General features: G+C 38.3%; 1 protein-coding gene across 1 annotated transcript; it reads left to right on the top strand.

Annotated features, from left to right (window-relative positions):
• Nucleotides 1-365: 365 nt before the first annotated feature.
• C1QTNF2 (C1q and TNF related 2) lies at nt 366-10,881 on the top strand. The gene is made up of 3 exons (XM_039343457.1): nt 366-1,100; nt 6,273-6,524; nt 9,433-10,881. The coding sequence occupies exons 2-3, from the start codon at nt 6,281-6,283 to the stop codon at nt 10,044-10,046; spliced, it is 858 nt and encodes a 285-aa protein (XP_039199391.1). The 5' UTR covers nt 366-1,100; nt 6,273-6,280; the 3' UTR covers nt 10,047-10,881.
• The last annotated feature ends 9,305 nt before the right edge of the window (nt 10,882-20,186 follow it).

Below are 20,186 nucleotides of genomic sequence, written 5' to 3'. Positions count from 1 at the left end.
GATATCATATCAATCTAATCAGATAACCCAAGCGGAGATTTCTTGATCAAGCAGCACTTTATTTGATCAAATTAAGCAGCTGGGTGGCCAACAATCTGGAATGCTGGCAGAGTTATGTCCAGAAGTGTCACATCTTAGAAAGTTGGTAGCATTGCTTTATAAACTTTGTTAGCCAATGAATATCAAACAACAGAGCCATTACATCGTAAAGAAGACATCAATTATTCCTGTACACTCCCTTATTCCCTCCTTCAGTATATCGCATCCATGTACATGTTTCCCACGCTTGCATGACATTTCTCTGGTGCAAAAGTCAATTACAAAAAGCAAGAAAGCAACAGTTAAAACTAAACAATTTCCCTTTGTTCCAGAACCCTTCAGAATCTTGCCACAAAAACATAATTGAAAATTTCCTTAGTACATGTACAGTATTTGTCACTGAGCATCTGCACAATTTTTTTCAATACAGTACATCACTGATCTTAAAATAAATACATGATGCCTGCACCTGTTGAAAATTGGCAAAATTGTTTGGAACAGAATTAGAAATACTTCTGAGCTAGATTAAGGGCTACCCGCTGACCAGTAATGGGCAATGGTCCTCCACCTTAGCAGCTTTAAGACATGGACTGGCCAAGGAATTCTGGGAGAAGTCCACATATCTTAGTTGCTTAGACAGAAACATTGTTCTAGCATCACCAGGTAGCGTGTTGAAAACAAGCAGCTCCTGATCCTTGGAAGCCTTTGACACAGGGGAAGGGATTTCTCCAAGTGTTTAGCCACATGTGTGGAAGGTTTTCTTCCCTATCTCACGTGACTCAAGGCAGACACTCAAACACATTACACAATAATCAAAATATGCCTCTGGCAAAGCTGAGCCAAAAAAACAAGCTGCTAGAAGAAACTGCGTTGCAAATGCAAGGCAGCCACTTCAACAAACTTTATTTGAGAAGGCAAACTTTCCAGATGCTTCATTTAAAGGAAGTGCTTTGTGGCAGTAACTTCCAACAAAACTGGATAAGGTCCTGCTGAAGGACATCTGTTTAAGATTCAGCAGATTTCAACTGGATGTCAGGCACTGCTTGAAGAAAGTGGTGCTGGTAAGTAGCATTTTATTTTTAACTTCATTAAAGTATTTTTTAACTAGGGCTTTCAGCCAGAGGCTATGCAAGCTAAAAGTAGGAGCAATTTACTGCTAAAGTAAGCATGCCACCTTAAAACAGTTGATTTCTTGAGGTTTGTATGCCACTGATAGGACACGGGAAGAAAAAGTACAGTGCAGAAATGCTGAGTTTTAAAATTGCAGTTGCAAAGTCTGTCCCTTATGCAAAAAAAAAAAAAAAAAAGGTGTTACCAAGGAATCACTGGAATTGTGACTCTCCCATGAATAAGGTCACACATGATCAATGACAAAGGGTAAAATTCTGATGAGCTCAGTTTTAAAACTGAAAAAATAAAAGTGAGGTGGCCAAGATCGTCCTTAATTTGCACATTTCTCTCACTGAACTCCACCAATGACTTGTCTTGGATTCTGCGCTCTCATAAACAACCTATCTGATTTGAACCAAGAAATTGTTTTTAAAATAAAGATATAACACCAAAAAAGAAAGAAAGAAAAAAACCCCAAATCTTTGCTGTTTCTAGGGAAGGGATAAAATTAATCCAGAACTAAAGTATTCATTTTAAGTATCTAAATAGTAACACTAAGAGAACAAAAAAAAAATATCCAGAGAGATATTTGCCATGGCTTTTGTGATACAAATGAAGGAGAGCTTCATTTCTAATAGGATCCATCTGTTCCTCTTTAACTGCTAAAAGAAACTTTTAAGAGGTTAAAAAATAGCAGATTCACTTTCCATAACTAATCCAACTACGGTATGTATTCCATTAAAACTATGAGTTTTTCTTTTCCCATACCTTTGGCCAACAAATTTGATATGCTTTTGTTCCCCATATACTCACCATTAAACTTGTTAATCTCCCAAATTTATTAATTGCTCATGGACATATCCTGTCTCTTTCTCCTCCCCATCTCAAGGGAAGATTCTTTTGTATATCCAGTCTAGAATCCTTTTCCATGTCATTCTTGTAGCCTTTTATCCGTAAGTCCACTTTCAGTTCAGATAAAATTTGTTCTTCTTTCATAACATCTTTTAGAGACATTCTATCCATAGAGGCAGATATTTCTGTTGTCATTGTTAATAGTAATGAAATAATGAGTCCATTATTTAAAAATATCCTTCAGTATTTCCAATATTTCAATATTCTGCATCATTTTGTAACTGTTAGTCAAGTTTGTGTTCTTTAATTGAAAGCTTCCTTCTAGTGTTTAAAATTTGATTCTATCATGTTTTTTACCTTATTATCTTATATTTTTATGTTGGACTATTATTTTTCTTATATTTTTATCTTATTATCTTATGCTTTGCCTCATGTATCAAAATATAATAATTTGACCCAGTGTGCCTTGAGTGAGAATTTTTCACATTTAAAACAATAAAAACAGTTATATACAAGATTAAAACAACTTAGCTTTCGCTGGTCCTCTGCCAGCGTCCTCAGAGTGGGGCTTAGGGGGTGGGAAGTTCTTTTTATCCCCTTGCTGATCCAATTGCCTACTCATTGCCCTCGTGACAGGGCCACTCTTCCTGATTGCCTGTGACTGCCTTAACTGTTCCGCCCTCTCTTTTTTGCACTCTAACATTGTATTTTTCTGCTCTGTCATCCTTGTGCTGTCTCCCCCTCCCTGCACTGTTATCATTAACACACTCCTCAATCCCTCCTCTCGTTGGCCTCAGAATCGGGCAGGGTATTCCCCCTTTTTTTGTTTGGGGGGGATACCCTGCCCGATTCTGAGGCCAACGAAGGGAGAATGTGTGGTGCTACGCACACAGACAAGAGATGCAAGAAAAGAACAACTGCCAATGTAACAGCTGCAACCGGAACACAATTTATTTAATTAGGCCCAATGACGAGTTCTAGGACGCGGGTGCAGACCTTGACCAATCTATAAAAGGACTTCCTCACTGACTAGCATTTTAAGCCCTGATGATGTCGGCAGTTGCTGACGAAAGCTTGGCGGTTTTATTAAACCTTTATACAGTTTGGAATTCCCTGGTGCTCACTTTTATTTATTTATTTTGAATATGGATATACCCAGGGTTCATTCATATATATATATCTTTGGTTATTCGGGTTTTCTCCCGCGTAAAATTGGAAGTGTCTTGGTGACGTTTTGATGAAGTCAACTTTGTCGAAATGTCGCCAAGACACTTCCAATTTTATGCGGGAGAAAACCCGAATAACCAAAGACCTACATACAAACACCCGGGAAAACCTCAGAAGAGAGAGAGAGAGAGAGAGAGAGAGAGAGAGAGAGACAGAGACAGAGAGACAGAGAGACAGAGAGACAGAGAGACAGAGAGAGATGGTGGAATTCTGTATATAAAAATAATTCGTAACACATTTCTCCAGCAAGCAATTTGCAATGAGGAAACACACCAGAAACTGTGTTTGATCTCCATTGCTCTCTTTCCCTGAAGACATGCAGACTGTTTCTATCATTCCTAATTCCCCCAGTTTAAGTTATTACAGGTGGGAAGTGGTCATAGTTTGATTTTATATTCTGTGATTTAAACTTAAATCTCTTCCCTTTAACTTGGACTCAGAAAATTACACTCCAGTGAATTTTTTTTTTTCAAATTTGAGATCTCTTTCTCTGTCACGTACACACATTTATATATCTCTATCTCTTTCTCCATGATCTGCACTCAGAGACCTCTTCTATCTGGTGATCATTAGTTTGTCACTCCCAGTTGTAAGCAAATTTTTCATGTCCTAAGAAAACGTTCTCATCCTTCCGGTGGTCAATACTCCCTCTCGATGATTCAAGGGAAATGTCGTCTGCTCTTCCCCTCTAGGATGTCCTTTCACGGCCATGAAAATAATTCTCACTGCAACTGAAAGAAGAAAATCCAAGCTTAGAAAGGGCCGAAGCTCCTACCAATGGGGACTCATGTTTCTCCGCCACTCCAGAGAAACACCGTAAAACTCTCTCTGAGTATTACCCTGGAGCTTCCCCAGCTCCACAGAAATCACACAAATTGTGGGAACACACTGGACGGTTCCACTCAGATCACCAACAAATACCAACAAAGGAAGTAGATCTTGTGTCAGGTGCCAGTTCTGCTGCTTCCCCTTCCCCGTATCTTGTCTGACAACATCATTGCAGGACCTAATAATATTATTCGAACCTTTACAAATCCAATATGATACCTGCTATTACTTTCTACCAGTGCCCCACTATTTTCTGCAAGTTATTATTTCCTTCGTTCGTTTATGAATTTACATCCTTCATTTTTTAAGAAACCTCAAAGCATACTTGAGATCTCCCCTACTTTTATATCTTCATCATGACACTATGAGGTTGGACAATGAGAAAGAGTGAAGGGCCCCAACTCATCCATGAGCTCTGTGGTTGAGAAGGGATTTGAATCTAGACTTTCCCATAACTTTGGCCACGGCATTATGCTGGGGTAGTCTCAGTATACCAGCCAGGTAGGTTAGTCTCGTTTTACAAAGGAAAAGAAAGAAAGAAATTAGTGCAAATCTGAAATAAGTGGGGGAGCATTTCAGCATTCCATTTTATACCTTGTGGCTTGAAAAAAACAGTCTTGCTAAAGAAAAATCCCACTATTTGCATAAATCAGCTATCCAATAGAGAGAGTGTATTTGTATGTTACTACTTAACAATTGCCTGGGAAATGACCATTATTAATCACATAATCCACTCCCTTTAATTTCTTCATTTCATATTAATGCTTACTATTCCATCAACCATCAGTGGATCTATGCTTCTAACTCCTGTAAACATTGCATGTGTCGGATTATGTGGGCTCTAGTACCCAAAAGCTGCTGCCACAATAGATCCGATAGTCCTGAAGTGCCAAAAGGGTCCTTCTGGGTGCAAAATGGGACAACTTGCCACAGCCAACTTGCTGCGGCCAACTCACCATGGACAACTGGCTGCGGGAAAATTTAACAATTCTACTTAATTATTTAAAATAAAAAATTATTTTAATTTTTGTCATTCACATTTCATTCTGTCCCTCTTTTTGCAACCTTTCTTCAATGATTCTGTCCCACTATTTCTTTGATATTAGTGTAACTCCTGTCCTGCAGCGAGTTGTCCTGTTAATTATGTGACATGTTCCACTCCTATAATAATAATAATAATAATAATAATAATAATAATAATAATAAAGTTGGAAGGGACCTTGGAGGTCATCTAGTCCAACCCCCTGCTCAGGCAGGAAACCTTATACCATTTCAGACAAATGGCTGTCCAGTCTCTTCTTAAAAACTTCCAGTGTTGGAGCATTCATAGCTTCTGGAGGCAGGTTGTTCCACTGGTTAATTGTTCTAACTGTCAGGAAGTTTCTCCTTAGTTCTAGGTTGCTTCTCTCCTTGATTAGTTTCCACCCATTGCTTCTTGTCCTGTCTTCAGGCGCTTTGGAAAATAGCTTGACTCCCTCTTCTTTGTGGCAGCCCCTGTGATATTGGAATACCCCTATCATGTCCCCCCTCGTCCTTCTCTTCATTAAACTAGACATACCCAATTCCAGCAGCCGTTCCTTATATGCTTTAGCCTCCATTCCCCTAATCATCTTTGTTGCTCTTCTTTGTACTCTTTCTATAGTCTCAACATCTTTTTTACATCGTGGTGACCAAAACTGGATGCAGTATTCCAAGTGTGGCCTTGTAAAGTGGCATTAATACTTCACGTGATCTTGATTCTATCCTTCTGTTAATGCAGCCTAGCACTGTGTTGGCCTTTTGGGCAGCTGCAGCACACTGCTGGCTCATATTTAAGTGATTGTCCACTAGGACATCGAGGTCCCTCTCACAGTTACTACTATTGAGCAAGATACCCCCTATACTATACCTGTACATTTGGTTTTTCTTGCCTAAATGTAGAACCTTGCTTTTTTCACCATTGAATTTCATTTTGTTAGGTAGTGCCCAGTGTTCAGGTCTGTCCAGATTCTCCTGTATTTTAAGTCTGTCTTCTGGAGTGTTGGCTATTCCTGCCAGCTTGGTGTCATCTGCAAATTTGATGATTTCCCCATCTATCCCCTCGTCCAGATTGTTGATGAAGATGTTGAAGAGCACTGGGCCCAGAACAGAGCCCTGGGGCACTGCCAGTACTCCTGCCAGTCCTAGCTGCTTCTTGCAACATGTACCCATAATTGCTTCTGTTTCATTTCTTGCAGGTATCACCATGATCTTCCTTTTTCTGGTTGCCTGGATTACTCCCTGTATAGCTAATCAATTTCTCAGTAGCTTTGCAAGAGCAGAAATTCAGAAAAATCCCAGGCAAGTAATCTGCAGCGTGCTAGGACCACAAGGCCCTCCAGGTGCTCCCGGAGCTCCGGGTGCTCCTGGGAATATAGGAAGGATGGGTTTTCCAGGAAAAGATGGACGAGATGGAGAAGATGGACAGAAAGGACAGCCAGGGGAGGAAGGTAAGAGATGGCTTCTTTTTCAAGATACTTTTCTATCTCAGAAGGGGTCCAAAAAGAATGGGGAAATCTAAACCAGCCATTACAGTACTAAATCCATTTTCTTTCATAAGCCCTTCTTACCTATTACCCCTCTCTCCTAAATCAAATTAAGGAAGAACGTCATTTTTTAAAATATATTCGAACAAGGTGTTAGTTATGGCATCTTAATTTATTATTTCAGAAGTCCATAATCATAACTTATGATAGAGGTGAAACAAATGTTATTCAGAGACTTCATGCAGCCCATCAAGATTACTCTTTTATGGTATCCCAAAACTTCCTAGAGCACTTTGGAGAGTAGAGTTTAAATAGCAAAATATTTCTTTTTTCAGCTTTATAGCTGTATAAGGTAGGGATCTTCAACCGCTGGGCCATGGCCCAGAATCGGGCCATGTGAGCACAACTCCTACTTGCACAAGCAGCAGGCGAGCACATGTGCACATGAAGTTCCATTTGCACAAATGAAGTTGCGCTCACAGGAAACCTTCACCTGCCACCACCACCAGTCTGCAAAGCCAGAAAAAGATTGGGGACCGCTGGTTTAAGGCACATATCATTAAAAAAAACAAAAACACTGAAACTCTTTCCCAAAACAGGCTTTGAACCTGCTCATTTTGGGAACAATGTGACATATTAAGAAAAGTCTGATATGGTCCTCCACATAACAGGTCATCCACAATTAACTATTGGTGGATTCACACATGCTAATTCAAGAGGTTAACCCCGCTTACAAACCATAATGGCTTATTTACACATGAGTTTGCATTTCATATTCAGCATACTGTGGGACCCCAGACAATAAAATGTAGATATCATTGTCAAATGGTTTATTCTATATCTCCATCAGAAATGAGATGTGTGGTAGGATGGTAAGATGACTCCTTAGCTTTAAACAGCAAGTATAAACAGTCTATCCAGGTATATGTTTGAAGGAGGGAGACAAAATGACCCAAGAAGACTCTTTAGGTACTCTGTATTTTTAATTTTAACAGAGCTTTTTATCAGTTGGACATGGTTGGGCAGGTTTTAGATAGATTGGCTCATGTTTCATTAAAAAAACACAATATAAATTAAATGAAACTGAAAGGACACAGATATTAATATTTCTTCTAGCTCCTAAGCTTGCTCAGGGATGATACAGAGGAGAAAGATTGTGTCTGGAATGATGAGGCCAAATTGGGCTGTAATTGTACTGTTTGGCTGATTTTGTTTATAAATAGAAATTATCTAATTCTGGGTTGGGTGGAGAATAAGTTTCCTGCCAACAGGACTCTTAACCACTAACAAATATCAGAAACAGCCTTTTTGCACATTTTCAGACTAACAGATGTTATAATGCCTACATTTTTGCGAACTATAATTCACTTTAACAGATGCACAGAGCAGTTAGACTGATGAAGGATTTAATTTGGATTTTTCTTTTCATTTTAGTGTTTTCTTGCAAGTGCAGGGTCCACTTTTTTCAGATCTACCAAGTGTTGATCCTTTGATTGCAACAGAAATTAACCTACTGGCTTATCACCAGAGCTGACTGGCCCAAAGTCACTCAGCCAGCTTTCATGCCTGTGGCAGAACTAGAACTCACAATCTCTCAGTTTCTAGCCAGGTGCCTTAATCACCACTTACACTGGCTCTCAAATGATTTATGGGTTTAATATAGGATTTAAATTGGGACGAGGTGGGGAAAACAGGATGTTTATGGAAATACAGCTTACATGTGGGGCAAATTACAGCTCATTTATCAATGAACAAGTGTAATGTGTTAGAAATACTTGTGTTTGTTGAGACTTTCTGAAGTAGCTTTAAAACTTTTGAAGATGATTCAGCAATCTCTCACTCAATTGTGTTGGCAAAATTCCATGTAATCTTTATTAAAAGTGTATGCCTTTCAATAAAAAAAATGTTTCTCTGAAAAGACTAGACTCCTCCCGATTTTCAGCTATCATAGATTATCATGGTGCTCTTTCTACAAGCTCCTCACTTAGACAGGACTTTGAAATCCATCGAGTTTTGTTCTTTTAGAAGAAAGCGGACAAGATTTTCACCAATTACTTTCTTCCTAAAAAAATCTTCTCCAGAAGGTTGACAGAGCTTTCAAAACAATGAGGGTATGGAAAGCAGAAGAATTGGCAAGAGGTTTTCCCACCTCACCTCCTTTCAGAATGGAAATTGTTGAATGCAATTTCACTTAGGATCCTTCCATTTGCACCAAAACTCTGATCCAACCCCTACTTAGCATAAAAACAGAGAGTAATAACTGCAAATATGAACGATAATTCAACTGGGAGGTTTAGCATACAGCTACTGCTTCTTATGTATCCTTCTGCTAGAGATATTCCACTTTTAAATTTTTTATTAAATTTCATTATAAGATAAAAAGAAGAAATAAAAGTACAAAGAGAGAAGAAAAAATGACTTCTTGGCCTTGTCTGATGTAGTAGATTTTACAAAAATAATTTGTGCTAGAGATATTGATTCCAATCCCACAGAACAATAAGCCAGAATTTTACAATGGTGGTTTGTTCATGAAGCTGCAGTGGTTTCATTTACCCATTCAGTAATAGTTACATATCATGACAAGCCCAGAATAAAACAAACTCTATTATAGCTTTACAGGATGTGTGAATCCTTTTTTTTTCTTCCTTTCTTTCAAATACCTATCTAGAAGAGAATATATTTTCTCATCCACATTTTCTAACAGAATGACCAGGACAAAAAAGATGGGGATATTGTTCCCATAAAATAATGCAGTTCAAAATAGGTGGGAAATTCCTGGGTTGCAGAACCAATTTTGGCCCTCTGGTTGCTATGTTCAAAAGACCCATGAGTCCCTTGTATGATTACTCATTGTGATTGTGTTTTCTCGTAGGTACCCAAGGCAGGATGGGAAATCCAGGCCAGCCAGGATCAAAAGGAAAACCAGGAGCCATTGGCAAAGCTGGTCTCCGTGGTCTAAAAGGCCCCAAGGGCCCCCCTGGAAAAAGCGGGGGGTCTGGAAAGAAAGGGCCCCGAGGAGCTCAGGGAGACATTGGGATGTCTGGCCCTTGCAAATGCAAGGCCAAGAAAGCCAGATCAGCTTTTTCTGTTGCTGTGACTAAAAGTTACCCAAAGGAGAGACTGCCCATCAAATTTGACAGGGTCCTCATGAATGAAGGTGGAAATTACAACACTTCCAGTGGGAAATTTATATGCAACATCCCCGGCGTCTATTATTTCACTTACGATATCACACTGGCCAATAAACACTTGGCTATTGGGCTGGTGTACAATGGTCAGTACAGGATAAAGACATTTGATGCCAACACCGGGAACCATGACATTGCTTCTGGATCGACAATCCTTTCCCTAAAGCAGAAGGATGAAGTGTGGCTGCAGATATATTATTCAGAACAGAACGGGCTGTTCTATGATCCTTACTGGACAGATAGCGTTTTTACTGGCTTTCTGATATATGCTGATCAGGATTACCTCAATGAAATGTAAAGGGGACTACCAACCTCAACAAACCTAATGGAAGACAATAAGCATGGAAAATTATGTACATTTATCTTTGAAGAAGTCCTTCAGCCACAAAACCAGGCCTAAGAGGACAATGGCCTACAGCGCCTCCAATATTTATATAATTAATCTAAATCTTGGGGTTTCTTTGTCTCAGATGGTGCAGACCCTTAAAGATTTATTCTTTTCCATAGATATGCATTCACAAATGGTTTCCAAATGAGAAGGAAGGGGAGAAAAAAAGATAACTTTTTATTGATGTATATGACTCCATCATCTGGATGAGAAGTCTTCTGCTTATTATCAATGTCCTTTCCTGCAAAACACAAAAGAAATCATTTTTATCCTATACCAACCAATACCGATGCTCCTTCTCTAAAGCAGAAAGAGATACTTATCCTGTGCTGCAAATGATGGTCAGGTAGTACTTAAACTAGAATTGAATTTATCTGCCTAGTTTCTGAATGCCTGCATAGAGGGACAATGCCTTTGAGAGTTTCAGGAATGTGCTTTTCAAAAATGCTATCTTTAATCAGGAAACTCATAGATGCATCTGGTGATCTGCTGTAAAGCATGTATGTGTTCCAATGCTAGAAGTGTATGGTCCTTCCCCTAAATTCAGGCTAGCACTACAGCAAGTCTGTCTTTATCACCCTACATGTTTTTAATAACACCAAAAGGATTTGATATGCTAAAAAAAATAGTGCTACTATTAAACAGTTACAAATATTCACAAGTATTCCATTTTCCCTGAAAATCTCCTTTATTCTATGAGCAAATATAAATGGTATCTGGTTCTCAAACCAAATATATAAGCAAGTAGAGCAGGGGTTCTCAACCTTGGCAACTTTAAGACTTGTGGACTTCAACTCCCAGAATTCCTCAGCCAGCTTTGCTGGCTGAGAATTCTGGGAGTTGAAGTCCACAAGTCTTAAAGTTGCCAAGGTTGAGAACCCCTGAAGTAGAGAATTAGCTTTAAAATGTTTAAAGAATCAAATGTGCCATCTATTATTCTACACGTGACCCTGTTTCATTAGGAACTGATTATATGTTGGTTAGCAAAGCATTATAGGGTGAGTGGTATAACTGGAATCTGTAACAATGACTTGATCTAAAACTCTCCTGAGAAAGGGATGCTGGATTCCCACTCCATGATTGCCAGTGCATGATGCCAGTACTCACAGGCAAAATAGAATTAATGGGACAATTTTATTCTGCAATAACATGTTAATACTGCAGACTACAATAGTACAATAGCAAGAAAGGGAAACGCCACATTAATCTAGATTTTTCTTATTTTTAAAAGACTTAATCTTATTAATCCCTATTCTCTTTCCAAGCACTGAGAAATTATTTTCAATTTGCCTTCATCTATTTCATTTGGAAATACCTAAAGGTAAGGGATAGCCAAATGACTACAATTGCTCTTGACTTGGATTGACCAGAAGAAAGAGTTTGTTGCTTAACAGTTCAATAACAAAGCATTATATTGAAAGCTCTAGATTAGAAGACCATATTCCCAGATGGTTTCTTATAACATACTTTTTTTGTTCGTTCTTTTTTTTTTTTTTTAAAGTCACTGTGGTTGGTAGCTATTCTGATGAATGGCTGTATGGAAGCAATGTACATGAAAAACCAGTATTTTACAGCACTTCGGGATCAAACCCAGAGCTCACTAATTTAAAGATATGATACATTTTGGGAGCTTTCTGCTCTTTCCTCTCCTCTCTTTTGCTGTCCTGCCAGGTACCCAGAGGATCTGCCTGGGTGCCTAGGCCATAACCATTTCCTCCTGCCCGTCTCTCATTCACATTTTTGTTCTGTTGCTGTGGCCAAGAGGGGAAAAAGAACCTTCTGCTAGTTTAAGATCAGAGAGTGACTGTTTAATATACTCCTCAAACAGAAAAGTCCCTGGGCTGTGCAGCCAAGAGCTGGGGCTTAACTTGACTAGTTCATTATGTTTTCTATGGTTTCTCAGCTGCTGGTTTTTTCATTCATGCCTCAGGCCAGGGGTCTTCAAATTTGGCCCTTTTATGACTTGTGAACTTCAATTCCCAGAGCGTGCCTGGCTGAGGAATTCTGGGAGTTGAAGTCCTCAAGTCATAAAAGGGCCAAGTTTGAAGACCCCTGCCTTAGGTTATGCTTCAGACATTAGATAATGATATACAGTATCTGAGTACCCTGGCCAGATTTCTAATCCAGAGTTTCTGATTTACCAAAACCAGAGGCTTCGGAATTTTCATTAAACTAAAATGATTCAGGAAGTTATAATCATGTTATGAAGCCCTTCACAAATGTTGAGAACATATAATGAATCAAAGCAAACTAGAAGCATTTCATTTTCTCAGAGATCTCTCTCACCACAATTATTTAAATAAACCAGCAGGCCATTTTAAATCAGGATATGATAGATCATGTTGTGGACTACAGGATAAAAATTGCTGTTATAACAAGGAATACTAGGTGTTAGGATAAAAATTAAAAGCATAATTCTTAGAGATGAAGTAACATTTAGGAAGCCTGGGGTTGAACAAGGCATTCAAACCATAATATGCTTTGAAATCATGTTTCGAAATTGCCCTACTGTAACTTCCTATTAGATCACTGTATAATCATTTAGGGAACTTCCAGACATCTAATCTTTGTCCTATTACAAAATGTGGGGTTTACAGTTTGTATCTCTAGGTTGAATATCTCCAGTGTATGGGCTATTATGCTATCTAAATATTGCATTAATTTAAGAGTGGTTAAGTATCATATCACTAACGACAACCAAAAACTAATTTCAAACCATCTAGTCCAGGGGTCCCCAACCCCCAGTCTGTGGATCAGTACCGGGCCATGGCATGCCAGCAACCGGTCCGCACAAACAAGCAAAGCTCCATCCGCGAGATGCAGGCAGCACACAAAACTACACACCCTCTGGTCTGTGGAAAAAGCTCTCTCCATGGAACTGGTCCCTGGTGCCCAAAAGGTTGGGGACTTCTGATCTAGTCCACCATAATGAATTCAGATTGTGCAAAGATGCCTTAAGCCCTATATTGAGTGCAGGCAGTGGGAGGGATTTAAGTGGATTCTAAGTGTTAGCCTTGATTTTTGACAAAATATTGGTTGTGATCTAATGGAAATCACAAACAGTTGATCTCTACAACTCTGCAGACCTTCTCAATAGTCCATTTTTCCATTGATGGGAATGCTTGCTTCACCCTTTCTCCTGGCTCAAGCTAGCCATTATTCTCTCCCCTTCCCCTCCATAGAAGTACAGGATCCTGTTCCTGAGTCATGTCTCTTCCTGCATGCATTGTTTAATCTCCATCTTTGCCCATCCCATGGATACAACTATAAGAACAAGCATTTAATTGCAAAATCGTCAGAATGCTAGCATTTTATTTTCCCACTCAAATGGATAGAGGAATACTGTAAAATAGCTGGGAAACCTTTACAATCTTTCTTTCCTCCTCAAGCTACTCCTGTTTTTGCATACCACCAGAAACAAGCACACAAATGCTGTATTGTACCAAAAGAAAGAAGGGTGTAGGAATGTTATCTTATTTCCTTTGTCTGTGGAGTTGGATTTTGTTTCTTTATCTGGCAGTAACTCTGGGGTGGAATAAAATGCCATGGAAGTCCCCAGATGAAGTTTATCAGAAGGGGAAAAACAACTATAGTTGGTAACTCTGAGCCTTTGTTGAAACAATTAAAATGTCATGTAACTAAGGACAATGTTCCAAATTCCACAGAGTTTTCATCAAGCTAAATTATTGACCAAAAGCAAGAAGGAGAAAAGTAACAAAAAAAAGTGCAAAGTAGAGGAAAATTATTTTCTATCATAAGGAGTTGGGACATGTATGAAAAATGGTGCAGAGATCTGTGAGGAAAATGTCTGATATATCTCACATCCTTCCATGTATAAGAGAGAGAATTCTAAATCCAGGAAGGCTTTGATCACTTTAGTCTCTCTGTAGACACTGGAACCCAAGCAGATAACTCACAGAGGTGAAATTTGCCTGTGGCTTTACAAAATGTTATAATAAAATATTGCAAGATGTGACTTTCTTACTAAAGAAAATACATTGGCATGTATTTCTTGCTTTCTTGCTTCAGCTGACCTGAAAGCTTATTGTCAGGTAGAAGATATGTATCTACCTCTGTGCCCCAGAAGCAGAAAAATAAGAAATCCTCCCAAAGTAAATAATGCATATGTCCACCCAAATAATTATATAGCTGGAGGATGATGGCAGTGGAAAAAGATAGGTTTTGTGATTTGAGCTCAAAACTGTGCCTTCTTTAAAAGATTAACCATTTCATTCAGGCTCAAAATAAATTGAATATATTTTGGTAGATGTTTATATGTACTGATATTTTACCTGATAGTTCTTGCAAATCTAAACTGAAATTACTTGGTAAGGAAAGAAAAGAAAAGCAGAAACTCAGCAACTTAGTGGCCAAATAACCTACTACCATTCTGAAGTTTCACAACAGTGCTCACGGCACACAGCCGCTCAGAAACTAAACAGGTAGGGCCCTCTTTACTTTCCTTTGTGCAAAATGCTGAGCCAGAAATACAATTTTGAATTAATTAAAGCTGTTTACAAAAAAGAACTAGAAGTGTTTTAGCACATGCTCTTAATGCACACTTGCAAATAACTAAAACATCAGATGGTTTTTCCATTTGGAGGTCTTAAGTTCTGGAAATATCTTTTGTAAACATATAGAGCCTGTTGCCTCTCTCATATTTCATGGGGCTCTTTGAAGTGTGCCATTAATGATGTATTCCAGATGAATCAAAATTGAGGCAGGGGAATGTTATCCCCCACTCACTAGAGGTGGCATATTAACTTTTACAATGGAAAGATTCCCATACATATACATGATATGTGGATGACAAAGCTACAACTGCCTCTTTAAAATTGTCTGATGTTTTTCAGGCTTTTAGCTAGCTCTCTAATGCATCAGTATGCCCTTTTGGAGATTGCAGAATTCTACAACAAGCATTTAAATTCAAAGTAAGGAACTCTGTATCCATTATTCATATTCTTATATGAAGTGTTACGATCGCTGGAAAAGAGGCTTCATATTTTCTTCTTTGATGTGAGCTATGCTTTCTTCCTGCAATCTTTCAAGCATATTAAAAAGCTTTCACATTACTTGTAAGCATATGAACAAAGGTAAGCATATCTTGGCTAGACATCTGTGCTATTGGCATGCACGGTGACTTGCAACTTAGAAAGCCTCTCCTGGGTATTCCAAGATTCTGTTGTTTTGACAGTTGGGCAGTTGTGAGATGTTCTCAAGAGATCAACTTAGAAGGAGTTTGCCCTTTTTACTGATCTCATATGTGTTTGGTAACTATTATTTTGTCTCCCTCACTCACTCTGTTCTTTAAAAAGTCATAGGCAATGGCATTTTATGTTGTTAGTAGTATGTATATATTAATATTAAGTACTAATGTTTATATCTGATGAGTTGCTAAGAATAGCTATAATCTCTTCTCTACATTGTTATGAATCAACCTTACAAATTTACAAGAGAAGCTGTGTGCAAGACAGCACTATAATGAAACTCTAGCTCTCTAGGAGGTAAATTATAATATACCAAATACCACCTTTGTCGATCCTGGAGCTTTTAACCGCAGTCTTCATAGAAAAATAATTTTTAGAACTGTATTCTGATGGTTTTGAGAAAAGTAGATCCTATCAACTCCATGGCACAAAGTGATTTGTGCCCTCAAATCAATATCAGCTCTCAACAACTACACAGATCTTCAGATAATCTGTCTCCAAGTTGACCCTTCAGGTTTTTTAATGGTTCATCCTTCAGTAATTGAGACCATTTACCTTGCTGTTGGCCATCTTTTTTTTTCCATCCATCTTTCCAAGCAATAAAGACTTTTCAAGAGATCCAAGTCTATGTATAATATCAGTGATATTGTTTAGATAGTTTAGATAGGTGATAAGATTACAACTATGAGTTTTGGCTTCTTGCAACTACTTATTAGAATACTTGTCTCTCATGGAATGATAGATGAAAATCTAGCAATGTTTGGGATCTATAACTTTTCCTCATTTATATATTGCCAGGGCAAATTGTTGTGCAATAATGCCAAATTGAAAAAAAAGTAGGGTGTTGTTGTTTTTCTCTGATACCTTCATGAACTCTGTGTTTAGATATGAAGAAACTAATAGGTATGGCTATACTCTAAGCTTAACATGAATAAACTGCCTTATAGGTATTTTTTTTCCTGCATATTTTGTTATCTACACATTTTGCTGTACAATATACATACTTGGATTTTTCCCTGCCAGTGCTATTGGACAAAAAAAAACCTGAAGTGTAAGACTAGAATGTATAACTTTCTCCCATCTAATATCCTCCAGGACTACACTCTGATTTTCCTCAATCAGTGTACCAGATTGGCTGCAGACAATGAGAGATGTGGTCCAACACATCTGACAGGCACATGTTGAGAAAGTCTGTTCTAGATCTCATTATTTCTGAGAGTTTGAGAATATATTAAAAGAATATTGTTTCTTCCTCAGTTAACTCAATTTCAGGTCTGGATTCTTTATACTATTTAAAGATGTGTTCAAGGCTTTCATGATACTATATCTCATTTTCATCTGTATATATAAGTACTATGATTGTGGAAAGAAAAGAAACTCATATATTAACATTTACCTATTCATTTTATGCAAAAAAATGAGATAATACATTGATCTAGTTGTGTGAAAATATTTGATGTTCTTGCAAAAATTGAAAATGTTATTTAGGAATACCTCATGAATAGCTCAAAAGTAAATGTACATATGCTGTCATTTGGTTCATAATTGACATTATTTTCTTTACCTAATTTTAAATATTATGTTATTGAGTATGATAACAAAAAAACACTGATGAGCAAAAGTATGTTTTATCCCTCTATCCTGCCTTAGAATGTATGAGGCTGATAGTTGTGGGGCTAAATTAGAATATCTGATCCAAAACATAAATCATGAAATAGTCTATCATCCTATACGTATTTTCCCAATAACAAAGTTATCTTACCTTCTACGAATAAGTCAGCATTCCTAACTAAATGGGATATTTTCCATTTGCGTCAGTCTTCCTAAATCTCTCTCATTGACCTTCCTATAGATAGTCCTTGACTTATGACAACAGTTGGGATCCGAATTTCCACTGCTAAGCAAAGCAGTTGTTAAGTAAGTTGTGCCTGATTTTATGACATTTTTTGCCATGGTTAAGTAAATCATTACATTTGTTATGGGAACCCGGATTCCCCCATTGACTTTGCTTTTTGGAAGCCCTCTGGAAAGGTTGCAAATGGCAATCACTTGACCCCGGAACGCTGCAACTGTTTAAAGGACATGCCATGTACCCAAATTCTGACTGTGTGACTATGGGGATGCTGTGATAGTAATAAGAGTGAAGACTAGTCATAAGTCATTTCTTGCACTACTGTTGTAACTTTGAATGGTTGCTAAATGAATGGTTGCAAATCGAGGACTGCCTGTATTTCTCAGCAGTAACCTATCAATTTTATCCTTTCTTCTGCCCAATGATTGGCAAACAAACAAGATTTTGCCACATAAAGGACAACAATAGATACATAGATCTAAAGTCTTTAAATAAAGAATAGAGTACCTCCCCACCAGTAATCAGCACTCAGATCAGCATAGATTAATTCCAAGGTCAGACCAACAATCAAGTAAAGCAATACACCAATCAAGAAACTGCCAAAGAGCCATTAGTAACAGCCCAACCAAAAATCCCTAAGACCACCCCCACCAACACTGACAGAGCACCAGAATATAAACTGACAGCAAACAGCACTCCTTACTAGCACTGATGATGTTACCTAGTTAGAGTAATGAAATGTCTGCAAGAAAACAAGCAAGCTCAGAGAGCACCAAGGACCTCTTATGTCTGTCTGTCTGTCTGTCTGTCTCTGTCTGTCTGTCTGTCTGTCTATCTATCTATCTATCTATCTATCTATCTATCTATCTATCTATCTATCTATCTATCTATCTATCTTACCATTCCTGTCCCTAGCCAAGACCATAAGAGGGGCAACTTGACATCCTTCAAAGAAGCATTATCTCCTTTATTTCAATATCATCCAGGGTGAATAAAATCGTTAGGCTTTTGCACTCATTGTCCTGTAGGGAAGTCAAGTGACTGGACAATGACTGAGAAGAGAGGCAATAGGTAGGTTAGAAATCAACAACAGCCAGGGTCACGTCAGTATAGTTTGCTGCAGATTCAAGGGTAGTAGAAATAGCATTCAACAGTGAGAAAAGGCGTCCAAGAGTATTAACCATAACTACTCTTCTCAATTGAATTTATAGACATCAATATGAGTACATACTGCCCCTCCCTTGCACATTCCAAGTTGGCTATCTGCAATAAGACACTAATCTTAAGTCTGAACTAATTTACCGCATTAGCATTAGACTGAGATAAATCCTTGAGATTCAATATCTAAGTATTTGCTGTTGGTCATATTGAAAGCTAGTTTGGTGTAATGGTTAAGGCACCAGACTATAGAAACTGAGAGACAGCTAGGTGACTTTGGCCCAGTCACTTTCTCTTGGCTCTAGGAAGTAGAAAAGAGCATTCCCAAAAAAACCTTGCCAAGAAAAGAAGTCCCCAGGAGTCAAAATTGACTTGAAGGCACCCCTTCCCAAATGGCCATATTGAGTATCCCTGTGCATCTGAGCCTTCAATATTGCAAAATGCCCAGATGTTAAGCATGTTTTTGTCAGCCCTTCAAGGGAGACCAAGTCAAAAAACAGACTCCACAAGAATGACTGGAACTCTATTTTATTGATATTAGCTATTGTAACAGAATCCTGAAAGCCTGACTGTGTTTTCTCTATCCTCCTCCTTTTTAACTCAAGACAGTTAAGGCAGAACTAGTTTGAGTTTGTTTCTAATTGTCCTACACTGAAATAATGTTTTTCAAATGGATGCCAAGTAGTTTCTCCAAGATCATCTCTGTGTTCTCTACATTTAATATCAGGTAACATCTTATAATTATCACTCTCTGGGGAGTGTGGATAAAAGACCTCTGTTAGCAAGTTAACAAACTGGGTCTCCTACTTTGGGGGGAGGGGGTTGGACTAGATGACCTCCAAGGTCCCTTCCAGCTCTGTTCTGATTGATTGCTCATCAAACTATAATTCCTAAGATACACTGTGTGAAGTCAAACTTAAGATTTGTTTAAAAAGTGACTATTCTCTTGAGTTGAGTTTGACTTGTTCACAGAATTCTTTGACAAAAGTATGAAAATATTTTGTCAGATTTTTTTTCCCCCTATTGTTTGGTCTACCCTACAACCTAAGAATTTCCAAGTGTCACCTGCTGAGGCCACTGTCTGGAACCAAACAAAATTAACAGTAAGATTTGCCATATACTGCTTTTATTTTACCTAAGCACTGGATGCTACCAGCTTCAGCAATTAGCAAGAGTTCAATAGGCTGAGCTTTTCTAAATACATTTATCTTCATGCTGAGCACAATTGCCTAATAATTCAATCGCCTCTCAGATTTCTGTCCTTAAAAGCAAAGTTCTGTCACAATGCAGCATCAAACCAACAACACAGCACTGCATTTCTCAGGTGATTTCCAAATACTCTCTAAAGAAAAATAGTAGTGATTTGCTGCTCACAATTAATGTGAGGAAAGGAACAATAAAGTACTTTGGGAACAGCTGCTATTTTTTTTCAGGCTAAATTGATTGAAGTTTCCACAAGCTTGTCCACATTTTGGAATTTTTAGGAGCGCTTTGCTCCAGTTTACACAATAACTCATGTTAATTGGCCAGATCGATTCCCTGTAACATAAAGCCTTCTTCATCATAGCAGCTTGTTTCAGTAAACGTGCATATAGTATCCATATGAAGAGTGTGGTAATACCTGTTAAGACAAAGGGGCGTCAAATGCAATGCTATGCAATGCGATGTCAAAGCAGAGTAGATCAAAGCAAAGGACAAAACTTAGGGTGGGGACAACGAAACTGTGCAAGCATCCCCTGTAGTTAGGAGCGATAATTCCATTATCCTCCCACTACTCAATGAATAGCAGCTGAGCAGGGCAGAAAGCCATTGTCCTTATTCACGCTCAATCGG

This window comes from Crotalus tigris, unplaced genomic scaffold (genome assembly GCF_016545835.1).
Source record: "Crotalus tigris isolate CLP2741 ecotype Arizona unplaced genomic scaffold, ASM1654583v1 scf7180000017551.9496454, whole genome shotgun sequence".
Lineage (NCBI taxonomy): Eukaryota > Metazoa > Chordata > Lepidosauria > Squamata > Viperidae > Crotalus > Crotalus tigris.
The sequence above is the reverse complement of the archived record's forward strand: the minus strand, read 5'-3'. Positions and strand labels throughout refer to the sequence as shown.

Bases quoted from the DNA above. Each gene is read 5' to 3' on its own strand.
- C1QTNF2 (XM_039343457.1), top strand. From the start codon at position 6,281: ATGATCTTCCTTTTTCTGGTTGCCTGGATTACTCCCTGTATAGCTAAT. The intron at 6,525-9,432 runs GTAAGAGATGGC...GTTTTCTCGTAG, and splicing joins AGGACAGCCAGGGGAGGAAG to GTACCCAAGGCAGGATGGGA.